The sequence below is a fragment of the Gossypium arboreum genome, chromosome 8, assembly GCF_025698485.1.
Source record: "Gossypium arboreum isolate Shixiya-1 chromosome 8, ASM2569848v2, whole genome shotgun sequence".
Classification (NCBI taxonomy): Eukaryota; Viridiplantae; Streptophyta; class Magnoliopsida; order Malvales; family Malvaceae; genus Gossypium; species Gossypium arboreum.
The window spans coordinates 9189379-9210874 of NC_069077.1; the positions used below are offsets into that span (position 1 = coordinate 9189379).

At 31.2% G+C, this 21496-nt stretch overlaps 2 protein-coding genes across 4 annotated transcripts; one reads left to right on the top strand and one right to left on the bottom strand.

Annotated features, from left to right (window-relative positions):
* The first annotated feature begins 8220 nt into the window (after positions 1-8220).
* LOC108469867 (mitogen-activated protein kinase kinase kinase YODA) lies at positions 8221-15378 on the top strand. Of its 3 annotated transcripts, XM_017770945.2 has the most exons (13): positions 8221-8448; positions 8725-8774; positions 9448-10228; positions 10340-11065; positions 11418-11505; positions 11673-11735; positions 11897-12057; positions 12165-12240; positions 12529-12588; positions 12676-12783; positions 13007-13246; positions 13358-13449; positions 14119-15378. In XM_017770945.2, exons 3-13 carry the CDS (start codon positions 9681-9683, stop codon positions 14648-14650), a joined length of 2694 nt encoding a protein of 897 aa, XP_017626434.1. In that variant the 5' UTR covers positions 8221-8448; positions 8725-8774; positions 9448-9680; the 3' UTR covers positions 14651-15378. The 3 variants fall into 3 exon arrangements, with proteins under 3 accessions (XP_017626434.1, XP_017626433.1, XP_052887717.1); XM_017770944.2 differs by lacking the exon at positions 8725-8774; XM_053031757.1 differs by lacking the exons at positions 8221-8448; positions 8725-8774 and adding an exon at positions 8800-9327.
* Positions 15379-17312: 1934 nt separating this feature from the next.
* On the bottom strand, positions 17313-19841 carry LOC108468382 (short-chain dehydrogenase TIC 32, chloroplastic-like). The gene is made up of 5 exons (XM_017769269.1): positions 19723-19841; positions 18033-18227; positions 17720-17799; positions 17501-17654; positions 17313-17388 (listed from the first exon to the last, which is right to left on the bottom strand). The coding sequence occupies exons 1-5, from the start codon at positions 19839-19841 to the stop codon at positions 17313-17315; spliced, it is 624 nt and encodes a 207-aa protein (XP_017624758.1).
* Positions 19842-21496: the final 1655 nt, after the last annotated feature.

The window sequence follows — 21496 nt, forward strand, 5'->3', positions numbered from 1 at the left end:
ACTTTTTAGGTTTTATTTTTTTTTATTTCGGTTTAGAGAAGAAAAAGATGATGAAATGTTTTCTTCCTCACTATTTGTATATTTTAAGTTATTAAATCTTAATTTAATTAAACTAAATTTTATTTTAATCAATTAATAGACATATAACCCTTACCATCCACTAGTGTATAAATTAGCATGGTGTGGATTTATTCACTTGTAACGTTCATAGTGTGGCATACTTAAATCCTGAGTAGATTGTGGACTATGTATGCGTGACTCGTGCACTTTGATGTAAGTAAAAGCCTGAGTTCAAATAGATAAAGAACCGAAAGCTGATGTGTTGGGTGTACGACTTCTGTAGTATGTAGCGTCATTCACAATAGTGAATTTAGAGCTCAAAACATAGGTAAATGATATTCTCTCATTGGCATTACATGGTTGATGAAAAGTAAACATGGTCACGGGTTGTCCGTCTTTGTGATGGATGACTTGATCACTATTTGATAGTGATTGACTTTCCACAAAAGAAGATGCAATGGTTATCATGAGATAAAATAAGATCATATTAGGAGAACATATATTATCCTTAAGAGATCAAGGATATCATATAAGGGTAACACACTTATGACAAAGTTATTGGATGAGCATTGAGTAGTTGCTATTGTAATGGTATACCGTTGGGGAGAGCTCAGTCACGATACTATAGTGGAATGACTTCGTGACTAAATGAGTTTATAATTAATAGTTGAAAAGTCATAACTTAATTATAAATCATTTGAGCCTTAACTACATATGTCCAATAGGTCCTTCCACTAGCTTGTTGAAACCATAAATGAATTACGTGTTTGAATATAAATGAACAGAATGAATAAGAAAAGAGAAATGGGAAACATTCTGGAATGATTATGGTTTTCTTTGAAATGGATAAATGGAATCATTTGGAAATAAATGCAGGTTTCCAAAAATGGAAATGGAAATAATCCATTTGCAATCTTATATGGATTACTTAAAAAATGATTAAAAGAATCAGTTTATGTTTTTGGACTCTTTGAAGCCCAAAAATGAAATTAAACCATTCGGTCATAGTAAACATGTGAAGTTGTGAAATATTGAACATATTTTTGCAAAATTTTTCAAGGGGCAAAATCATCAAAATTTTACTAGGGATAAAATAAGGATGAGAATATATAAATATTAAAGCTTATTTTGGGAAATAGAAAAACTGAATTGGGTTGGATCACATTACAGAGGACTAGGTTAAAAAGGCCCAAAAAGTACTTGTAATTTGACCCGATGTGAGAGAGGCCCAAAAACCCCTCATGGACATGAAGGGGGTGGCAACCCTAGTAGGAATATTAGAGTACTGTGTCGTCCACCATATTCCTATTCTAAGTAGGATGTTGTTTTTCTATTTGAAATAAACCACTACAACTCAACAAGAGTTTTACCTTCTCTTCCTATAAATAGATGGCACCGGTAGAGCTATTAACACAACTTTGAGATATTGTTATTTTGCCGAAAAATAGAGAGAATTTATTCTCAACTATTACATATATTCTTTCGGAATAACAATTTTACCGGTTTCTATTAAGAAGAGAGAATTTTTGTTTTCACCCCAAAAAGAGAGAAAAAAATTTCTAGTTTTGTGTTTCGATTCAATTGATTTGAGCCCACACTCGAAGTAGTTCGTGGTACGAGAATAGCGGAGAAGATCGTTTGATTGAAAGCCGAAAACAATGAATGTCCACATAGGTACAAATTTGATTAAGGTTTATTGCTATTAATATTACAAACCAAGTCAGTTTTCAAAATTTTAATTTTCTACTGTGTAAGAAAACTATTTTCAAACCGAGATTTTTCCAAAGCTCAAAATGCATAAATACATACAAAATATGATCGTAATGGCTTCCGAGTTGAGTTTGAGTGTTGGATGCTTGACTATGAATTTTCTTTCACTTTATCTAAGACCTGCACACGGAAACAAAAAAATTTGTACTTTAAGTAAAGTATACTTAGTGATGCTAACATAATTCGAATTCAATTATAAACATAAGTAAATCATATATAAACAACTAGCTACCAAAAATAATATATTAATCAATAACTAAATCCGTTATCAATTTCAATAGCACGTATATACCATGGAACCAAATAATTCGTTATTGTACGATCATATTTATTTCATTTAGATGCTTGTTTACATGATAAAAATCACACCATTAGGGTATTGGCATTTGACTAATCATATCCAAATCATATTTCATATTAGCATTAATTTCTTATTTCAATTACATACGTGTTCAACATTCTATTTTTACATTTTAGTCCCTATAAACCAAATCAAATATAAGAACTAATACTCGAATCAATCCACCATCACACCAAATATGCACCGAAGTGCTAATCGAGCATAAGTGCATCAATCCCACCAACCATACCAGAATTGCTTGTACCCCCAAGGTATGTTCTTGACTCCTGAGGTATTAGAGAACTATCACAATATATACGTGCATAATGCTAAATCTCTTAACTAAATAAAAACCTTATAACATGCCAACTATACCTGTGACTCTATTCGACAATGTGAATTGGGCAATATCTCGTTATTAAGTATCAAATATCAACAAGTACTCATATATAATTAAAATAATTTCAATAAATGATCACAATTCACATATTCAAATATATATGTACCTTTCAAGATAATCACATAATTGATTTACCATTTTCAACATTTAACGAACCAACATGTACATATAATATTATTTAATGAACTTGAATTATGAGAACATAAACCAAAATTATTCACTCGTCGATGGCTTTAATCTTCCCTTTGTCTTGAGAAAATCCCACTTCATCTTTAGCAATTTTCCCAATTGAAGCTACTGCAATGGTGAAGCTTAAACAAAAGATTCTTCTTTTCTTTCTTTAGTTTGGACCGCAAGAGTGGGTGAGTAAAATAACCTTCTCTCCCACTTACATTTCATATTATACTTTGATTTCTAAGTTAATTAAACTAATTATAATGCTAATTTAATGAATTAATTAGCTTAACAATTGTTAGTGGAAAATGATGACTTCATTAACCATTAAACATAGTTCATCCCTTTATATTTGGTTTAGTTATTAATATGCTCTTAGCTTATTTGCCATTTAAGGCACTTACTAATTCAAGAATTAAATTTCCGTTTATTTTAGTCATTAATGATTAATCATTTTAATTCAATAACACATACTAATTCGACATTTTCAATTCCCACTTGACTCATAATTATTTTATTTTAAATTATTTATTAACTTTATTTAATTAATTCGGTCCAAAATCGAATTTTATAACATCATTAGAAATCGGGTTTTGTTACTCTCTTTTTTATCTTCTCCTTCTTCTCTCACCAACTCCAAAACCGTCATAATTGGACCACCATGCACAACGACTCTCCGTTACCCTAAGTAAGATGAGCCGCCCTACGTCATCGTCACCTCCACTTTACATGATCCCAGCATCAACGATTATATATGTAATTTAATCACTAACGAAAAGATATTGTTCTCCAAAACTGGTGGAATAAGAAGCATAAACAGAATGGTCGTTAATATATGATAGAAATGAGAGTAAAGAATGTACTTATAGAAGAAGGGAGGGATCCAAGGTGCAATTTAATAATGAGTGTCATTTGTGACTGGTAATATAAGGGTAGGGTTGGGTTGGCTCGGTTCATACTCCAAAACAACAAGACAAAAGTATATATTATGTTTTGTTTGGACATAAAGTATATAACATGCTATTAAATTATCATATTCGATAAAAATAATATAATTTTAATCGTGTTGAAGTTTTTTTAAATATTTATCTTGATTTATCGATCGAGTCTTAGTTTAGTTGATATTAGTTTTATTGTCAATGTAGGTAGATTTAAGTTTGAGCGTACTCAAATTGCATTTATCCTCTTATTTAAAGGTTGTGAAGGATTATGAGTAAGTATAGGTATGGTATAAAAAAATATTTATCTTGATTTAATTCTAAAATATTTACAATTTTATTATTAATTAAATTGTGTATGAATTTTTTATCTAGTATTTATATAATTTAGTTCTATTTTAAATATATATGATAGCCAAGGATTTGCTTAAATTGGTGTAAACACGTAATTTCGTATATATTTGTACCAATAATAATTAATGATTCAACCATTAAATTTATTAATATAATTATATTTATTATGCATGTAAAATTTTGAACTAATCCGATATCTCCATTATATCGATTTAAAGAAGTTTTTTTATATAAAACATATAATTATAAATTTTGGTTTGCATCAAATTTGAAATGCATGACCTAAATAAATGAAAAATAAAATATGATGATTTTACACCAATGTAAATGATCCCTACCCTAAAAAGATTAATTAAATAGTATTATAACAACGAGAAATTCATACATCGTTCGGGTTTAAAATTAGTGTGATATTGGTAAAAGTACCACAAAAATCCTGTACTATATCTTAGATTGCATTTTAGCCCGTTTACTAAAAAATTATAATTATTAAATTTAAAAGGGCTTAATTGTTTTTTTAATTTATTACTGAGGACTTTTGACCTTTTAGCCTTATTAGTTAAAAAATTCTAATTTACTTCCAATTAAAGAGTACGAGTCAAATTGAATAAATGTGTAAAGATTGGGGACTAAATTTGTTATTATATCTTACATATAAACACCAAATTTTAATAAAAGGACTATTTTGCTTACTCATCTAACATATAGGGCTAATTTATCTATTTTTAATAAAAACTAAAATGAAATCTAATATATAGTACAGAAATTTTGTGATAATTTTACCGTGCGATATTATTTTGGTAACTTCTTTATATAATTTTGGCAACTTTTTAAACCTTTTAATATAAATTTTCTTATTTTTTGAAATAATATTGATAGTATTTACTATAATTTTATAATACATTTGTTAAGCTTTACTTTTTATATATAACATTAAATTTAATAAACTTTGATGCAATTTTATACTAAATTATAAAAATATATATATCTACTATAGATACACCAAAAATAGTAAAAATTAAGTAATAATAAACTTAATTATTATTATGAGGGATAAATATCAAAACTATACATGAATTATGTTTTAATGTGTAATTGAATATATTAATTTTGATTTTGTGTAATTTTATACAAAAATTTTAATTTGATCTAATTATTGTAAATTATTAACACAATTATTGATATAACATCATTTTATGTTTATATATTGCATACATAAATAATTATATTTATCTCATATAAAAATAAATTGATGTATTTTATTTCTTTAAATACATATGATTAAATCAAAATTAATATTTTAATTATACATTTGAATCACAATTAGAATTCTACGTGTATAATAGCACAAAATCGAAATATATGTATAAATCGTAAATTAAATCAAAATTTATATATAATTTTAAAATTTAACCCTTATGATGATGATGATAATTAGTAAAGTAGTAAAGTAGACACAACGAAATAAATAATGTGGACACATTACATTATTCCCTTAGGAAACGCGTATAATATAAAGGCAAATAAACGCGTCTACTATACCTTATAAAAAGAAATAAAAGGAGGTATAAACCAAAGGACAACCATTTTGATCCAAAGCCTAAATTTCATTATTTCTTAACATAGGCTCCGATTATTCCCAATGTACTGCCCTGCTTTCAATATCCACTCTCATAACTCCTATCATTTTAACACCTTTCAATATATCACACTCATACTAATATTGGGTCTCAATTAAATTAAGAGTCAATTTGGATTAGACTTTTAAACGAAGACAAATTTTTTTTAGAGCATCGAGATTCTTTTCGCTACACTCAATTATATGAATAAGGGTTAAAATATGTTATCAATCATTATACTTTAACAACAATTGAGATTTAATCCTTATATTTAAAAAATTAAAATTAACTCCTATTTTTTATTTAAAATCATAATCTAATTTTAAAATCGTAAATATTTTCTATCGAATTTGTCAACTTGAAATTTTAATTAGGTTGTTCTCGTATGACATGGCATATAAATAATAAAGAAAATAAACATGTTAAATTGATAAATTTTGATAGAAACTATCAATGATGATAATGATTGAATTAGAAATTTTAAATTAAAAAAAAAAAAAAAGAAAAAAGAGGATTGAATTTTTAACTTTTAAAGTACAAAAACCAAATCTCAAATTCTATACAACTATAGGGACTAGCAACAAATTTTTACCAAAAAAATTACAGCAGTTTTGGGGGTTGCATTTATAAAGTATACTTCACTTGTGGCCCACAATATTAGTTTTTTATTTGGTTTATTTAATAATAGTGTAAAAAACCTGGAAAATGCCATATATAAATCTAATCTCCAGCAGTAACTATTAGTTGGCAACCTATCCAGCTAGGTAGGTGCATTCTTTTTTCTAAAGATGAAATGATTTTATTTGTTGTTATTTATTTCTATTGCCAATTAAGCACATGATTCTACAATTCCATCTTTTATTTTTATTCATATTTATTTCACCATCTATATTTAAAATTTATATTTCTAATCATATTCTTTTTTTACGCAATCTTAGAATTATTTATTATTCTTCTTTAACTCATAAATATAAAAATAATTCGCTTTAACGCGTTTAAATCTACGTCCTCATATGTTGAGAACAATACCTATAATAATATCGAACAAAAACTTAATCAACTATTATTAGATTGTTTATATGCTTGGGAATGAATAGGCTTGCCCTTAATCTCATTATTGTCTTTATTTTCTTATGATCTTCAAAGGCTGAAAATAAGTTTAATTTTAAAATGTCAGCAGTTTTTACAAATAAAACCAAATTAATCCAGTTTGTCACAATGTCATTTTCATGTGTTAGTGAGACAAAACAATGTTTGTTAGTTTATAATTAGAATAAAATTTTAATATTAGAGATTTTATATGTATCATTATTTGTATGTTTTGTCAATTTGAATTATTTTCTTTTTCCTTTTAGTTATTTAATTTTTAATTTTTCTAAAAGAGTTAAATTTAACCTTGAAAAAGAATTGAATTGATTTTTTAATAGAAATGCCAATTAAAATGTTAACTTTTAAACATAATAGTCAACATCCTTAATTCATGTATACTTCATGCTAATATATATATTTTGAATTTTTATGAAGTTTTTATAATTTTGATTTATTTTTTAGTTTTATAGTTTTTAAATTATTTATTAATGTGACATAAAAGACAAATAATGTTATATTAACATAAAATGTATGTGGACTATCACGCAATTTATCACACCAATTTCAATAAAAAAAGTAGTGTTTTAGTCCGTATTTTCATTAAAAAATAATTTGACTATTTTTGAAAAGTTAATGGCTAAATATAACTAAAAAGGAGAGAGACCAAAGTGATAAAATAATGTGAACGTTAAAGACTAAATTTATCGTCATGCCTATTTTTAATCTGTTTTACGATTTATGTTTGGAGTTTATAATTGTTTCTCCCAACAATGTTATTCTTAAAGTTTGAACTTGTATTCTCTTATTGAGAGTGGAATGTGTCTTATCACTACACCAATATTTGCCGATTTTATCATTACAATTTCAACTATAGTAATTCAATTTTATGATATATATTTAAAAAATTGACTAAAAACTAAAGATTTTATTTAAATAAAATAAAAACTTTACATAACATAGGTTTAGATGGATATAACAAAGATAAAATGACAAAAGATTAAGGTACCAAATTCTGAATGATAGGAGCAAATATAAATTGATTGAAAATAAATTGAATTTTATTTTTATTTTAGATAATTTATTTTAATTATATTTTAAACAGAAAATATTTAATATATTTAATTAAATAAATATCTTAAATAGAACTAAAAATAAAATAAATAAAAGACACGCAATTGCGTAAAGCATATGGGATAAATGATAATGGGAATATTTTTTTAAGTAAGTTGCCGTTTAAATAAATGAGGAAAAGGGGGGAGTGATCAATCCAATGCATCAGTTAGCACGGTAATCAGAGCACACCCATTTTGCAATCAAGAGTTAGAGTCAACAAAATTAAATCAGACGGATATGATTTATAGGTAAAATAATAAAATCTAAGGCAGTTCTTAGAAGATCATTTTTCTATTTTTTTAATAATTAAAATTTCTGTTTCTTATTTAAACGCACAAAGACAGCACTCTATTATTTCACTCACTTAAAAAAAATAAAAAATATATATATTTATTAAAAATTAAAATTAAAATTAAAATTAAAAAAAAGATCTCTCTTTTCTCTCTCTGATTTGCTTTCCTTCCTTTTTTTTTTTTTTTTTTTTTTCCTTTTCTCTTTCATTCATTCATTTTAGAGCCTTTTGAGCTTTCTCTTTGCCGTCTCTCTGAAAACTGACACTTCTTTTAGACGGGCTATACTTACACTTCACTTGTAAGTAATGGTTCTTTTCTTTTTTCTTCTTTATTTTGTTTTTCGTTTTTTAAGTTTTTTTGGGGGGTATTTTGAGCTCAAATTTTGGATTTACTTTGATGATTTCTGAAGGTTATCAGCATTTGATTTGTGTATTGTGTTCAAGTTTGGAGCTAGTGAACTGAGGGGTTACTCTGTTTTCTAGAGTGAAATTTGAGCGTTTCTTTCTTCATTTTGAATCACTTTGTTTTATTGTTTTAACTTATGGGGCTATGGGTTTTCTTCTTCCTTTTTTAGGTTGTGATGAATTTAGAGAAGGGATTCTGATTTTGGAGTTGCTTTGTTGTGTAAGTTGTCAGATTTGAGTTCTTAGCTTTTGTTAATTGTAGTAAGTTCGTTTCATTTTTCTTTATTTGGATATATGAATTGGTTTAATTTGTAGATCCAGCGTTTAAAAACTGTGTTTTGGATTTTTGAGATTGAGTTTACATCTCACTTTGTGTAAAAGATGGGTACCCGAATCTTGGATCTGTTTTGGTAGTAATAAATTGAGTGGCAAGGTCCCCCTTTTTTGTTTGTGCAAATTGTTCAATATCTGCTCTATTTTTAGCTGTAAAATTGAGCTGGATTGCTATGTTTATTGATTAGAACTTTAAAAGTAGTTTTGGACTAAATAGTCTAAGCTAGAATGCGTCTTCTGGTTGTGGACCAATGATTAGTTAAGCAATAAATTCAAAGTTATGACTTTTAGATGTGAAATTTGAAATTAATGCATCTTATAAGGCTGTTTTTTAAGGAGGAAGTTAATGCCAAATATTTTTTGACATACTAAGATTTTTGCGGTCTAACTCGATTCTTAACTTACTCTGTCTGTGTGCTTATTGAGGGTCCTTTCTGCTTGTATGTTGTCATTGTCTTCCTTCCTGCACGTTTAGTGTAATTCTTGTTTATGTGTTTTTATTCCTTTCATTTTTTCTGGTACATCATTTGCTCGATGTTTATGATGAAGCTTTTATACAGGTTCTTACAGGATGATGTATTTTTAGAGACTGCAACATGCTTTAATTGGCAAACCCAAATTCATGTCCATTCTTTGTGCTTGTACTGTAATTATGTTACGGAAAACCTCGTTGGACTTGGTTCAATTTTAATCAGTGTGTTAGCAGCAAGTATGATAACTGGTGTCGAGGTTGGCACCAACTGTAATTAAGAAGGGGATCTTGTACTCTGAATTTACCCTGTATTACGTAAATATGCCTCCATGGTGGGGAAAGTCTTCATCCAAAGAAGACAAAAAGAAAGCAAGCAAAGAGAGTTTCATTGATGCTATAAATCGTAAGCTTAAGATCACATCTGATGAAAAATCCACTAGCAGATCTGGGGGTTCTCGAAGAAGCCGTAGTGGTGCTGTCTCGCAAAGGGGATCTCTGTCTCGAGTCCCATCGCGATCACCATCGCCCTCCACGCAAGTATCACGCTGTCAAAGTTTCGTGGAAAGGCCTCATGCTCAACCACTTCCTCTTCCTGGGGGGAATCATGCTAATGTTTTACGCTCTAATTCTGGAATTAATGCATCTATAAGACCAGGATTTGACAGAGGGTCAAAGCCATCACCCTTGCCAAAACCTGGACAATTCTCTAAGAAACTGGATCGTGTAGATGGTGAGGGAGATTTTGCTACTGCTTCTATTTCTAGTGATAGCTCTATTGATAGTGATGATCCGTCTGATTCCCGTCTACTAAGCCCATTGACTTCTGATTATGAGAATGGCCAGAGAACTGCAGCAAACAGTCCATCTGGGTGAGTTTTAACTAATTTGATATCATTTTAACTTATAGTATTTCTGAACTGCCCCTCTTTCAGTTATTGTATGTTATCCCTGATCAATTGTCATTTTAATTTTTAATGTAGCACAAAGCACATGGATCAGTTGTCTGACGTCAATCAGGAGTCAAAAGAGATACTGAAGCCATCTAACATATCTTTTAATAATCAGTACCTATCCACGTCACCTAAGCGAGGGTCAATGAACAATCATGTGCAGAATTTACAGATTCCTCAGCGTGGTGCTTTGTCTAGTGCCCCGGACAGTTCAATGTCAAGTCCTTCTAGAAGTCCATTGAGAGCATTTGGTCTTGAGCAAGTTTGGAACTCTGGTCCTGGTACCGGAAAGCCTTTCTCCGACATAGTTTTCCTTGGATCTGGACAATGCTCTAGTCCTGGTTCAGGCCATAATTCTGTTGGTGGAGATATGTCAGGGCAGTTGCTTTGGCCACAAAGCAGGTGTAGCCCTGAGTGTTCTCCTTTACCTAGTCCCAGAATGACGAGCCCTGGTCCCAGCTCTAGGATACACAGTGGTGCTGTCACCCCTTTGCATCCGCGAGCAGCAGGGGCTGCCGCTGAGTCACCTACAAGCCGACCTGATGATGGGAAACAGCAAAGCCACAGGTTGCCTCTTCCCCCAATAACTATATCTAATACTTGCCCTTTTTCTCCTGGGTATTCTGCAGCAACATCTCCATCATTTCCCCGAAGTCCTGGTAGGGCAGAAAACCCAACAAGCCCTTGCTCCCGCTGGAAGAAAGGACGATTGTTGGGGAGGGGTACATTTGGACATGTCTATCTTGGTTTTAACAGGTATGTTAGAAGGATTATGCTCCACTATCTATCTTTTGTTCTTTTATTTCTTTTATGTGTTCACTTTTGAGTATTGCATTTGTGATATTATTTGTTTCCATAGTCACCACTTTATCTTCATAAAGCTATATGTTCGATTGGCTCCAGCTATTTTTCTAATTATAATGTGTCTGAGTTTGGATTAATCCTTGTTAACTTTATCATCAAATTTGAATGTGGGCACTCCTTGTTCAAGGTTGTTGATTTTCGTGTTTTCCCCAGTGGTCCTTTTTTATTTTTGCAATTTTCCTCGCTATTTTGATGCTTGAACTGTTTTCTATCTCCTTTTTGTCTTTTCTTTCTCTTGCATTAGTGAAAGTGGGGAGATGTGTGCAATGAAGGAAGTAACCTTGTTTTCTGATGATGCCAAATCAAAGGAAAGTGCACAGCAGTTGGGACAAGTATGTCCTTGTTTTTTAGTTTTATTTTTTTATTAGAAAGAAATTTACTGGCAATTGTGGCTATAAGAACTGAAATATTTTTTGCTGGTGTTCATTGAGGATTTGATTTCTTGTTTTGGTGTTAATAATTTTAGTGATCTTTATACTCATGGGTAGTGTTTTGGCAGGAAATTATGCTGCTTAGTCAGTTACGACATCCAAATATAGTGCAATATTATGGATATGAAACTGTGAGTTTTCTGTTTTTTGATTTTAAGATCTTGTAAAGGTGTCATTCCTGTAATGATTTTGTCATCATTAGAAGTTCCCTTGACTTTAAATATAAATAGATCAACAGGAGCAGTTGATGATTTATTCTAATTCCGTTGTATACCTTTTCATTCATGAACAGGTAGATGATAAACTTTATATATACTTGGAGTACGTTTCTGGTGGCTCCATTTATAAACTTCTTCAGGAGTATGGTCCGTTTGGTGAAAGTGCCATTCGGAATTATACTCAACAAATTTTGTCTGGGTTGGCTTACTTGCATGCTAAAAATACTGTTCATAGGTGAGTTTCTTTTCCAGTTATACTTGGGTTTTCACATTGGGAACATCATAACTCCCATGTGTCAATCATGCTGGAGTATCATTTGCTACATTGTGCAATATTTTCAGAGACATAAAAGGCGCAAACATACTGGTTGATCCCAATGGACGTGTGAAATTGGCTGATTTTGGGATGGCAAAGCATGTAAGAGCACTTTATCTATAATTTCGTAATTAATGGTTTTACCTAGAAAACCTAAAATAAGTCATGCATACGTTGCTTTGCTTAACCAAATCAGACCCTGGCATATGATATTATCATGAGTAATTTAAATTCCTTAGTCATCTTCTTACATAAATCCTACAATCCTAATCCTAGTCAGAAAAAGTAATACCTGTAATTTACTGCTCCATGAGTTAGAATACTTTATGCATAATTGCTGATTTTGCACATTTCTAGATGCTAATATAGGTTGTCTGAAATAATTTGCAGATTACAGGGTCATCTTGTCCGCTATCGTTCAAAGGAAGCCCCTATTGGATGGCACCTGAGGTCTGCATGGTTTTTTAATTTCTATTCCATGGTCATCATTTCTATGATGATTTCTGTTAATATTGTTTATTCCATTTCCTGTTACAGGTTATTAAAAACTCAAATGGATGTAACCTAGCTGTTGACATATGGAGCCTTGGGTGCACTGTATTGGAGATGGCTACCACAAAGCCTCCTTGGAGCCAGTATGAAGGGGTTAGTGAATATCTATACAGAGGCATGAATTTTGCTTTTGCCTATTGTAAAAAACAGACGTTCATCACTAATTCAACAAAATTTTAATTAAAATTTTTTTTTCCCTCTTGCATGGGCATCCTAATGCTTCACATTCCTTTCTATTGGAGTATGCTGTGTCTCCATGTGAAAAGATCTTAACCACTTAATTTCGTTTATTATTCTTTTTTGTACTATTTCAAAGGTTGCTGCTATGTTCAAAATTGGCAATAGTAAAGAACTTCCAGCAATTCCTGATACTCTTTCAGAGGAGGGAAAGGACTTTGTGAGGCAGTGTTTACAAAGAAACCCATTACACCGCCCCACAGCAGCTTGGCTTTTAGAGCATCCTTTCATAAAAAATGCAGCACCGCTAGAAAGACCCATTTTTAGTGCTGATGCATCAGACCCATCACCTGCAGTTGCAAATGCAATGAGAACACTGGTATAGAGATGATTACTAATTTTGTATAATTGGTCTGTCTAATGATTTGATTTGATCATTAGTTTTTTACCGACATTTCTGACTAAATTCTGCTTTTTAATTTCTCATTAGGGAATTGGAAATGCTAGAAATTTTCCATGCATAGATTCAGAAGGGACGGCTAGCCTTCCATGTAGAGCTTTAAAAACGGGACCAGGATCCAGGTCTGTTTTTCTCTCTAACATGGATGCACGCATTTAAATAGCCAATGATACTTGTATGTGTAGCCTATCATGCATGCTTAAATGTGCCCTAAATTTGCATATGAGTGGTTATGCTGTATACAAACTTTGGGCGGACAGAAGGCCTTTGGTTGCTTTGCAGCTTAAAATAGCATAATTTTTAAAAGAACTAGCAAAATTTCTGGCATATGCTATAAATTTTCTCATTCTGCTTGAACAATGAGGGCACTGATGTTGTTGGCCTTTGAGGGGAAGTTAACATTGGTAACTGCTTTTCGAGCCATCATTTCCTTGACAGTGACGTAATAGCAGCCATAGCTATGTCAGCTTCTGGTCAATGCTTAGAACACTTTCTTCTTAAACTGATTCCTAATGACATTTTGTATCATTGTAATATGTCATCATATGTTGTGCTATGATTTCATGTATGGTAATAGATTGTTCACGTGTAGCTAAGGTATTTTTTCTGCAAAATCCTTTTGGTCTTAATACCTTTGTCCGGTGTATTGATTTTTATCTACTTTTATGATTGCATTTAGAGAAAATGTGTCTGCAACCAATATTTTGACATGTCAACTATATCTGCTATTATCTATATATGATCATTATCTCTTGGTTTTATCATATATAATTTTTAATCATCTATTGCAGTGACATTCATACACCTAGGAACATGTCATGCCCAGTTTCGCCCATTGGCAGTCCTCTACCACATCCAAGGTCACCACAAAATTTTAGTGGAAGGATGTCCCCGTCTCCTATATCTAGCCCTCATGCTCTCTCTGGTTCATCCACTCCTCTTACCGGTGGCAGTGGCGCCATTCCATTTCATCACCAAAAACAGCCAATGGCCTATTTGCATGAAGGTCTTGGAATAATACCAAGGTCTCTAACTAATTTTTATGGAAATGCTAACAACCCTTATCAAGAACCCAAGCCTGACATGTTTCGAGGGATTTCACAAGCTTCTAATGTTTCTCAAGAAATGATTTCATCAGATACTGGTGCTTTTGGAAAACAGTATGGATGGCCAGGCCATGGGGATCATAGGGATTTCTACAACGGACAGCCAGCCCTGGCTGATCATGTGTCTCAGCAACTCTTAAGGGACCATGTGAAATTGAAACCATCACTGGACCTTAATCCTGGTTCATCGATGCTTGGTCGTAATGGTGGAATCTAGTTTGCTCCAGAAATCTATGTCAGGGAAGGGCCTCCAGGCATTTTAGGTGCAGCTGTTGTTTCTGGAAATTTTAATGCCTGAAGGGAGATAATGTTATTGAAGTGCCACTTTGCTTGCTTCAGTTCTTACAGTAAGCAACATGCAAGAGGCTTTTGAGGCTGGATATTAACCGCACTCTAAATTGTCGATGGTGTCTAAGACTCTGCACATATTTCACCATCATAATAGCAGCAGACAATCTGTGTTTTTGTGAGTAGATTGTGCAAAAATGGAGGCAAAGTAAGTTGAAAACCAAACTAATCTCTGGAGTCCACTTAAGCAGTTCCGGACAATGAACATTTGCTAGTGTAAACAGAACTGTACATTTTATTACACCCAAGAAACACATAGTTAGAAGAAGAGCTATTCTTTTGCCATTTTCCCCTCCCTCTTACATTTTTACAGGTTGAAGAAAAGTGGTTGGGGATTAAAAGTTCTGTACAGAAGGTGGGGAACCAAAACCAAATCTAGGCTTTTGTCAAAGATTGACTTGTGGAAATTAGCTGAGACTGGTTCTGGTAATTTTCTTTTTCTTTTTAATATATCAACTGTAGAGCTCAGCCAAAAACTTAATTGTGGCTGTTGATATTGATGTACCTATATATATCACACACTGGCTGCATATTGATAAAACTCAAATTTGACCTGTATTCACTTTCCAATGTTGGAAAATGATTTATGTTGAAAAATTTTTGCTAGTCTTTGTATGGATTTGGTTTTAGCTCCAAATTGTCCAAATTTCAGACAGATTATTATAATTTTAGTAATTGATCCTTTGCGTGAGTAGCAAATTAATGATCTAAGAGGAAAAGATTGGCAGGTTACCACTGCTGCTTTGGTATTTGTCTTGAGCAAAATTTTTCACAGAGATGTCCTACGTGAAGCAAATTACTACAAAAAAATGACAGCTCTAATCCCAAGGTTTCTAGATCCGATCATCAGTTTTCGACGTTTTTAGTGTTAGTTTCGATCAATTGAATAAATTATTAAAAATTAGTAATATAAAATTTTATTCAGAGCTTTTTCGTATTTATATTGGTTTTTTAGTATTTATACTGATTTATGGTTAAATGGTTTAATTTCTTGTTCTAGATTAGTATCTCAATCAATTTGTTTTTGAAAATAGTTTTCTAATTTGAATCATATAAAATTAAAGCGAATGAATTTTGATCAATTAGTTTTCAGATTCATACTATATTGGTAGACATACTATTTTTTATTGAAATTAGTATGTATTAGTATCGATATGATATATTGTACCATTTTAGATAATAATATTTTATAAAATTATTTGATGTATATATATATAAAATATTTACAAGTGTCCTAAATAAATTGTAAATATAAAATTAAAAATTTTATTTTTAATATTATTTACGCATCAATCAGTCACCGAAATTTTAACCAATGATTAAAAGAGAGTTAATTGCATCGGTTTATTACTGCTACTGTGTGCACCGGCTGGAACAACGGAATCTGATCAGACTACATCGGTTGAAACCACCTACAGATATCAGAGACTAGAGTTTTCCGCATTAAATCCTGTCCCTTAAAACTGGGTGCATATCTGCAACTTAGAATCTTATACCAAAAAAATATATACATATATTTTTGTTTTTCATAGTTTCAGTTTATAAGTTACAGCCCTTAAAACAGCGAACATCTTATACCGAAATCCAGTCATACAATTTGGATTTCTCAGATCAAAGGAGAGTGCATCTCTGTCACTCCTCCCCCATTGGGTTACTGTTAACTAACCACTTGGGATTGGTCAAGCTCAAGCTAAAGTCCCACATCCTTTTTGCCAAGTCTTTTTCTTTAGCCTTAAAGCTTGGTAGTAATACAAGCATCAATTAAAACATTAGAATTTTCTAAGACATACGAGACTCTCCAATCTGCTGCAAAGGGAAGTTTGTTCATATTGAAGTATAGAAAAGTAATCTAACTTGTTTTCAATTTGGGTTAAATCACTACTTGGGACCTGAACTTGGCAACTATTTTCACATTAGAGCTTAAACCTTTTTTTATCTAAGTTAGGCCCTGAACTTGGTAATTGTTTCTACATTGAAGCTTAAACTTTTTTTTTATCCAAACTAGTCCCTGAATTTGGCAAATGTTCCCACATTGGGGCCTGAATTTTAGACCCCAACGTTAGAACAATTGCCAAGTTCAAGCCTAATTCAGACCAAAAAAGAGTTTAGGCCCCAATGTAAAAAAAGTTACCAAGTTCAAGTCCAAGAAAGTGATTTAACCCTTTCGATTTCCAATAGACAAAGATCATCTTTAAAAGGCAAAAACATCAACTAAATCTTATATGATTTGAAGGATTACTCTTAATAAGACTGTGGTGGCGCATAAGATCGGTCATAATAATTGATCCAGGATGAAGTGAATTTGCTGTAATCTGCACTCCCTCGTCCTGTTTATATCAAGAAAAGAGAAATAACATTGAAAGATTTGAACTTATTGGGCACATTAATGGCATATGAGAAGCTGAACTTGTAGTAATTAATTAAAAATGGTAAAATAAAGAAAACCTAATGAGATACTATATTATCTGTGTCAACATGCTATAACCTACATAGGTTGTACATCAAAGAGAAATTGATCATGTTGTGTACCTTTAGACGCCTTGAAAGCTCATTAGCATGAATATGTTAGCGAGCTTTGATTGTCCATAAGCAAACCGAGGGCAGTATCTATATGTCAACAAGAAAAATAAGAGAAATGACCAAGCATTTTAGGAAGTATTCAGCCAAGATTTTGCACTCCATAAGGGGGCAAATTGGTGAAGCTTATCATCAGTTTTACCCTGATTCATCATTGATGTGATCAAAGGGATTTCCCTCACCATACACCATCCGGTGACCTTTTGAAGATAAATTAACAATCTTCCTTTCTCTTTTACTTTCACGTGCGGTGAGTTTCATAGTATCCAACAAAAGGTTTGTTAGAAGAAAATGACCTGCAAAATAGTTGCTATATCTCATTAGGTTTGATACATCACAGCTAAGTTGAAATCCGAATTACCTAAATGGTTGGTCGCAAACTGCAGTTCTATGTTTTCATGTGATAGCATGAAAGGAGTTGCCATAACCCCTGCATTGTTACTTTCAAGCAAAGAAAGAGAAGCTATTAGTTTTTGGACGCACAGACACGAGCACAAGCAAATAATAAGTGTAAAGGATCATTAAGTGAACCACAAATGATTGTAAATGCACATGTAAACGCGTGCAGGGGGCCGTAAACAGTCGAACTTGCAGCACTTTATATGACTTCTTACATTAGGATATTTAAGGGAAGATTCGAGGATTGAAATTCTGATGCAAATTTCCTTACAGACGGCATAGAGCTAAGATCTAACTGCATCACATCAATCTTAGCACCATTTATTTCATTAAGTATAGCTTCTTTGACATTCCTACCAGCATCCAAGTTCCTTACTGCCATAACCACATGAACACCACGCAATGCAAGAACTCGTGCTGTCTCTACACCAATACCACTTGATGCTCCTGAAATGGAACTCGCATAAGCTCTTGGGATATATATAACATCAAAAACACCATTATAAAAGGCTATACAGTAGTAGTATTTAATAAATATAAAATGTGCTTCCCTTGAATGAAGAAGACTAAAACTTTCATATACCGAAGAGATTTGAGCAAATAATATAAACTTAACCATATATATAACCAAAACCTAGAAAAAAATTATACGCCGTGATAATACTCCAGAATAACGTATTTTATGTATTAATCATGTGTTTATTTTGAACTTGATCCTACTAATTTGAGCTATTTATGTCTTTTTATCTTTTAGGGGCTGATTTGGAGGCGAAAGTAAAATTAAGGGACAAAAGTGCGAATTTGGAGATACAATGGGCTGATATACGACACAGGAAAAAGATTGTGCCAAAAGTGCGAGCATGGAAGACACAATGACTAAAAACGCAAAAAGAAGAGATTTTATTTTATAAGACTCCATTCTATTTATATTAGTATAATTATTAGGATTATTTAAATTTTAGGATTTTATTTTAATTATCTTTAATTAATAGGGGGTGAAGTGACTCTTTGAGGTGTTTATCTTTTTCTGTAAACACTCTCCCCTGAAAGTCTAGGCATTTGTTTCTTCATATTTTCTTTCAATAAAATTCTCTTTTCTATTTTTATATTTATTTTTTTTTCCACCATTATCATAAGTCACTAAAACCTATCTAGCCAAAAGTTGTCAATATTCCCCAAAAAGGGTTCTTGAGACTTAAAATCCATACTTAGCCTTCTCGCCAAGTATTCATCGTTTCTCCGCACTACAGGCTGACGCTTCCGTCGATGGCCCTTAAGAAGTAAGCTTTTTAGCATATGCAAAGGCGGTCGCTTTGAATGTTTTGGAAGGATTGCACAGTCGGTTTGTTAACTTACTGCGTCAGAGGTTGGAGAGAAAAAGAGACAAAATGGCGTGGGATTCGCCATTGAGAAGCGTTGATCTAGCATAGATTACTGGCTAGAGTCAAGTTTCCTAAAAATCATAAGTCTAATCTTTGGAGCTGGTGGTCGTAGGCGTCCTCTTCCACTATAACTGGCTTACTTGAGTTGAAAAGGGTTACTTAAAAGCCAAGGATTGAACCCAAGGCGGAACGAGACAATCAGAAGCTGGAATCTCGCCACATAAGAAACTTTCTCTTTTCCCAACTCTATTTATTTTTCCTTATTTCAATTTCTACAATTTATTTAATTTCGCAATTTCAATTCACTTTAAATTATGTTTTTATTTTTCCAGATTATTAATTTTATTTTTTTTATTTTTCAGGAACGCAGGTTTTCTTGGCTAAAAAATTGTCCAGGATTTCAAGGAACGAGCATTCGTACAATCCGGTCCCTGAGGATTCGACCCTACTTCTCCTTTACTGTTATTTTTACTATTTTATAGGGAATAGGATATTTTTGGTGTTCTCAACGACACATCACGCCGCCTCAATGCCAACAGATATCATCAACAAGTTTATTAAAAACCTAGATTAAAAAAAAAACGGTAACGATGGCAGTGAGAGCAGTTCCATCAATCCCTTGAGTAACGTCGTCTGCTGTAGAATATGCAGAGAAGCCAGATGCTCCTTTCCAGCTAAAAAGCCACGTACTTTCTTTCGCATATCAGTTTCCAGCTACAACCAAGATTGATGGGTGGGTAGGATGAATTGTAATCTGACCGCAAATCGCTGATCGGTTTAGTAGGAAACTAATAATCTTTTTTAAACTTGGAGAGCTATAAGCTACCATTAATCAATCTTTGAACTCTTAAGACCTTCTTGGCGTCATTTCCCACTTTTGATATCGATTTCTTCTTGAAAAATGGGGAACAATAAGATCAAATGAAATCATGAAACATCATAAACTCAGAGGATAGGTAGTGTTTATTACTGCATAACATTTAATAAAGGTTAAAATCTCTCATAGGTAATATTAAGAATTTAGTTACTCTATTTTTAGATTTTTAAATTTAGGTCCAATAATTAAACCTATTCACGAGTCGAATTATACATTCAAGCTTAAAGGTTCGCCTGAAACTGAAGATAATTTAGACAAAAATATTAAACATGTTTAAATATAGGCCGAGCTCGGCCTGACCCATTTTATATTTTTATAGTATATTATATTATGTTTTATATATCATAATTTATAACATAAAAATTAAATTTATAATAATATATAATATTATAATGTAAATATTAGAAAAATAAGATGCTTTATGTATAAAATTGTAATAAATAAAAAAATATATAAAATTATTAAATATTAAATTAAAAATAATATGGACGACCTTTGATAAATTTTTCAATTTTGGGCAAGCACAAAGTATGTTAATATAATGCTTAAGCCTAGCTCGAACTCGGTCCAACTCAACCCATAAGCACCTCTAGTCCAATTGCTAACTATTAATTTAACAAACTAATTTTAACGTGTTAATAATCGACCTAAATTTTAAAATCTAAAAAGTAATTAAATTTTAAAATAAAAAGTATAAGGACTAAATTTCAAATTTGTGAAGAGTAAAAAATTGACATATTAACCTTCAATAAATTACTATAAAAATTTTATATAATTGAATTTCGTTTTGATTTAATTTAATTTTTTTTGTATATTTAATAATTTGGTAAAACACCAATCTCCACCTGATAATTAAAACAATTTTGGCACATGTTTAAACCCTTTCATCAAAATTTCCTCACCTTAATATTATATAAAAAGTCAATAAAACACCAATAGTGTTAAGTAGAATAATATAACATTTACAAACTCCAAAAATTGAGTCTTAATGGACATTGAAGTTATTTTAGTTCTACTTTCCCGAAATGATGGATCTTTATAAATCGTAAAATAGATGTTTAATTTGTGTGAAAAGAAAATAAAATTCGAAATAATTTTAGTTTTAATTTTTTGATAAATTAAAGATTAACAGTAAGTAAAGGTGGTTTTATAATCGAAAATATTAAAGAAAATATGTTTTGTACTCTGGTTGAGTATTTTTAAAAAATATTTATGAAAAATAATAAAGATAAGTTCATTTTCATTAAAAATATTTTTAAAATTGGAGAAAAATTGAAAATAAAAATTTGTAAATTTGAAAAGTAATTTTAACAACCTTTAAATACAAAATATCGAATATAATTTTTATTAGTAATAAAATTTTATTTTATTTAATAAATAAAATATTTTATTGTTTTATTCAACCACTTATTTATTAAATTAATTTTATCCAAAAACTATTGAGTAATTATTTCTCATATATCTTTTATGAAAAGAATGC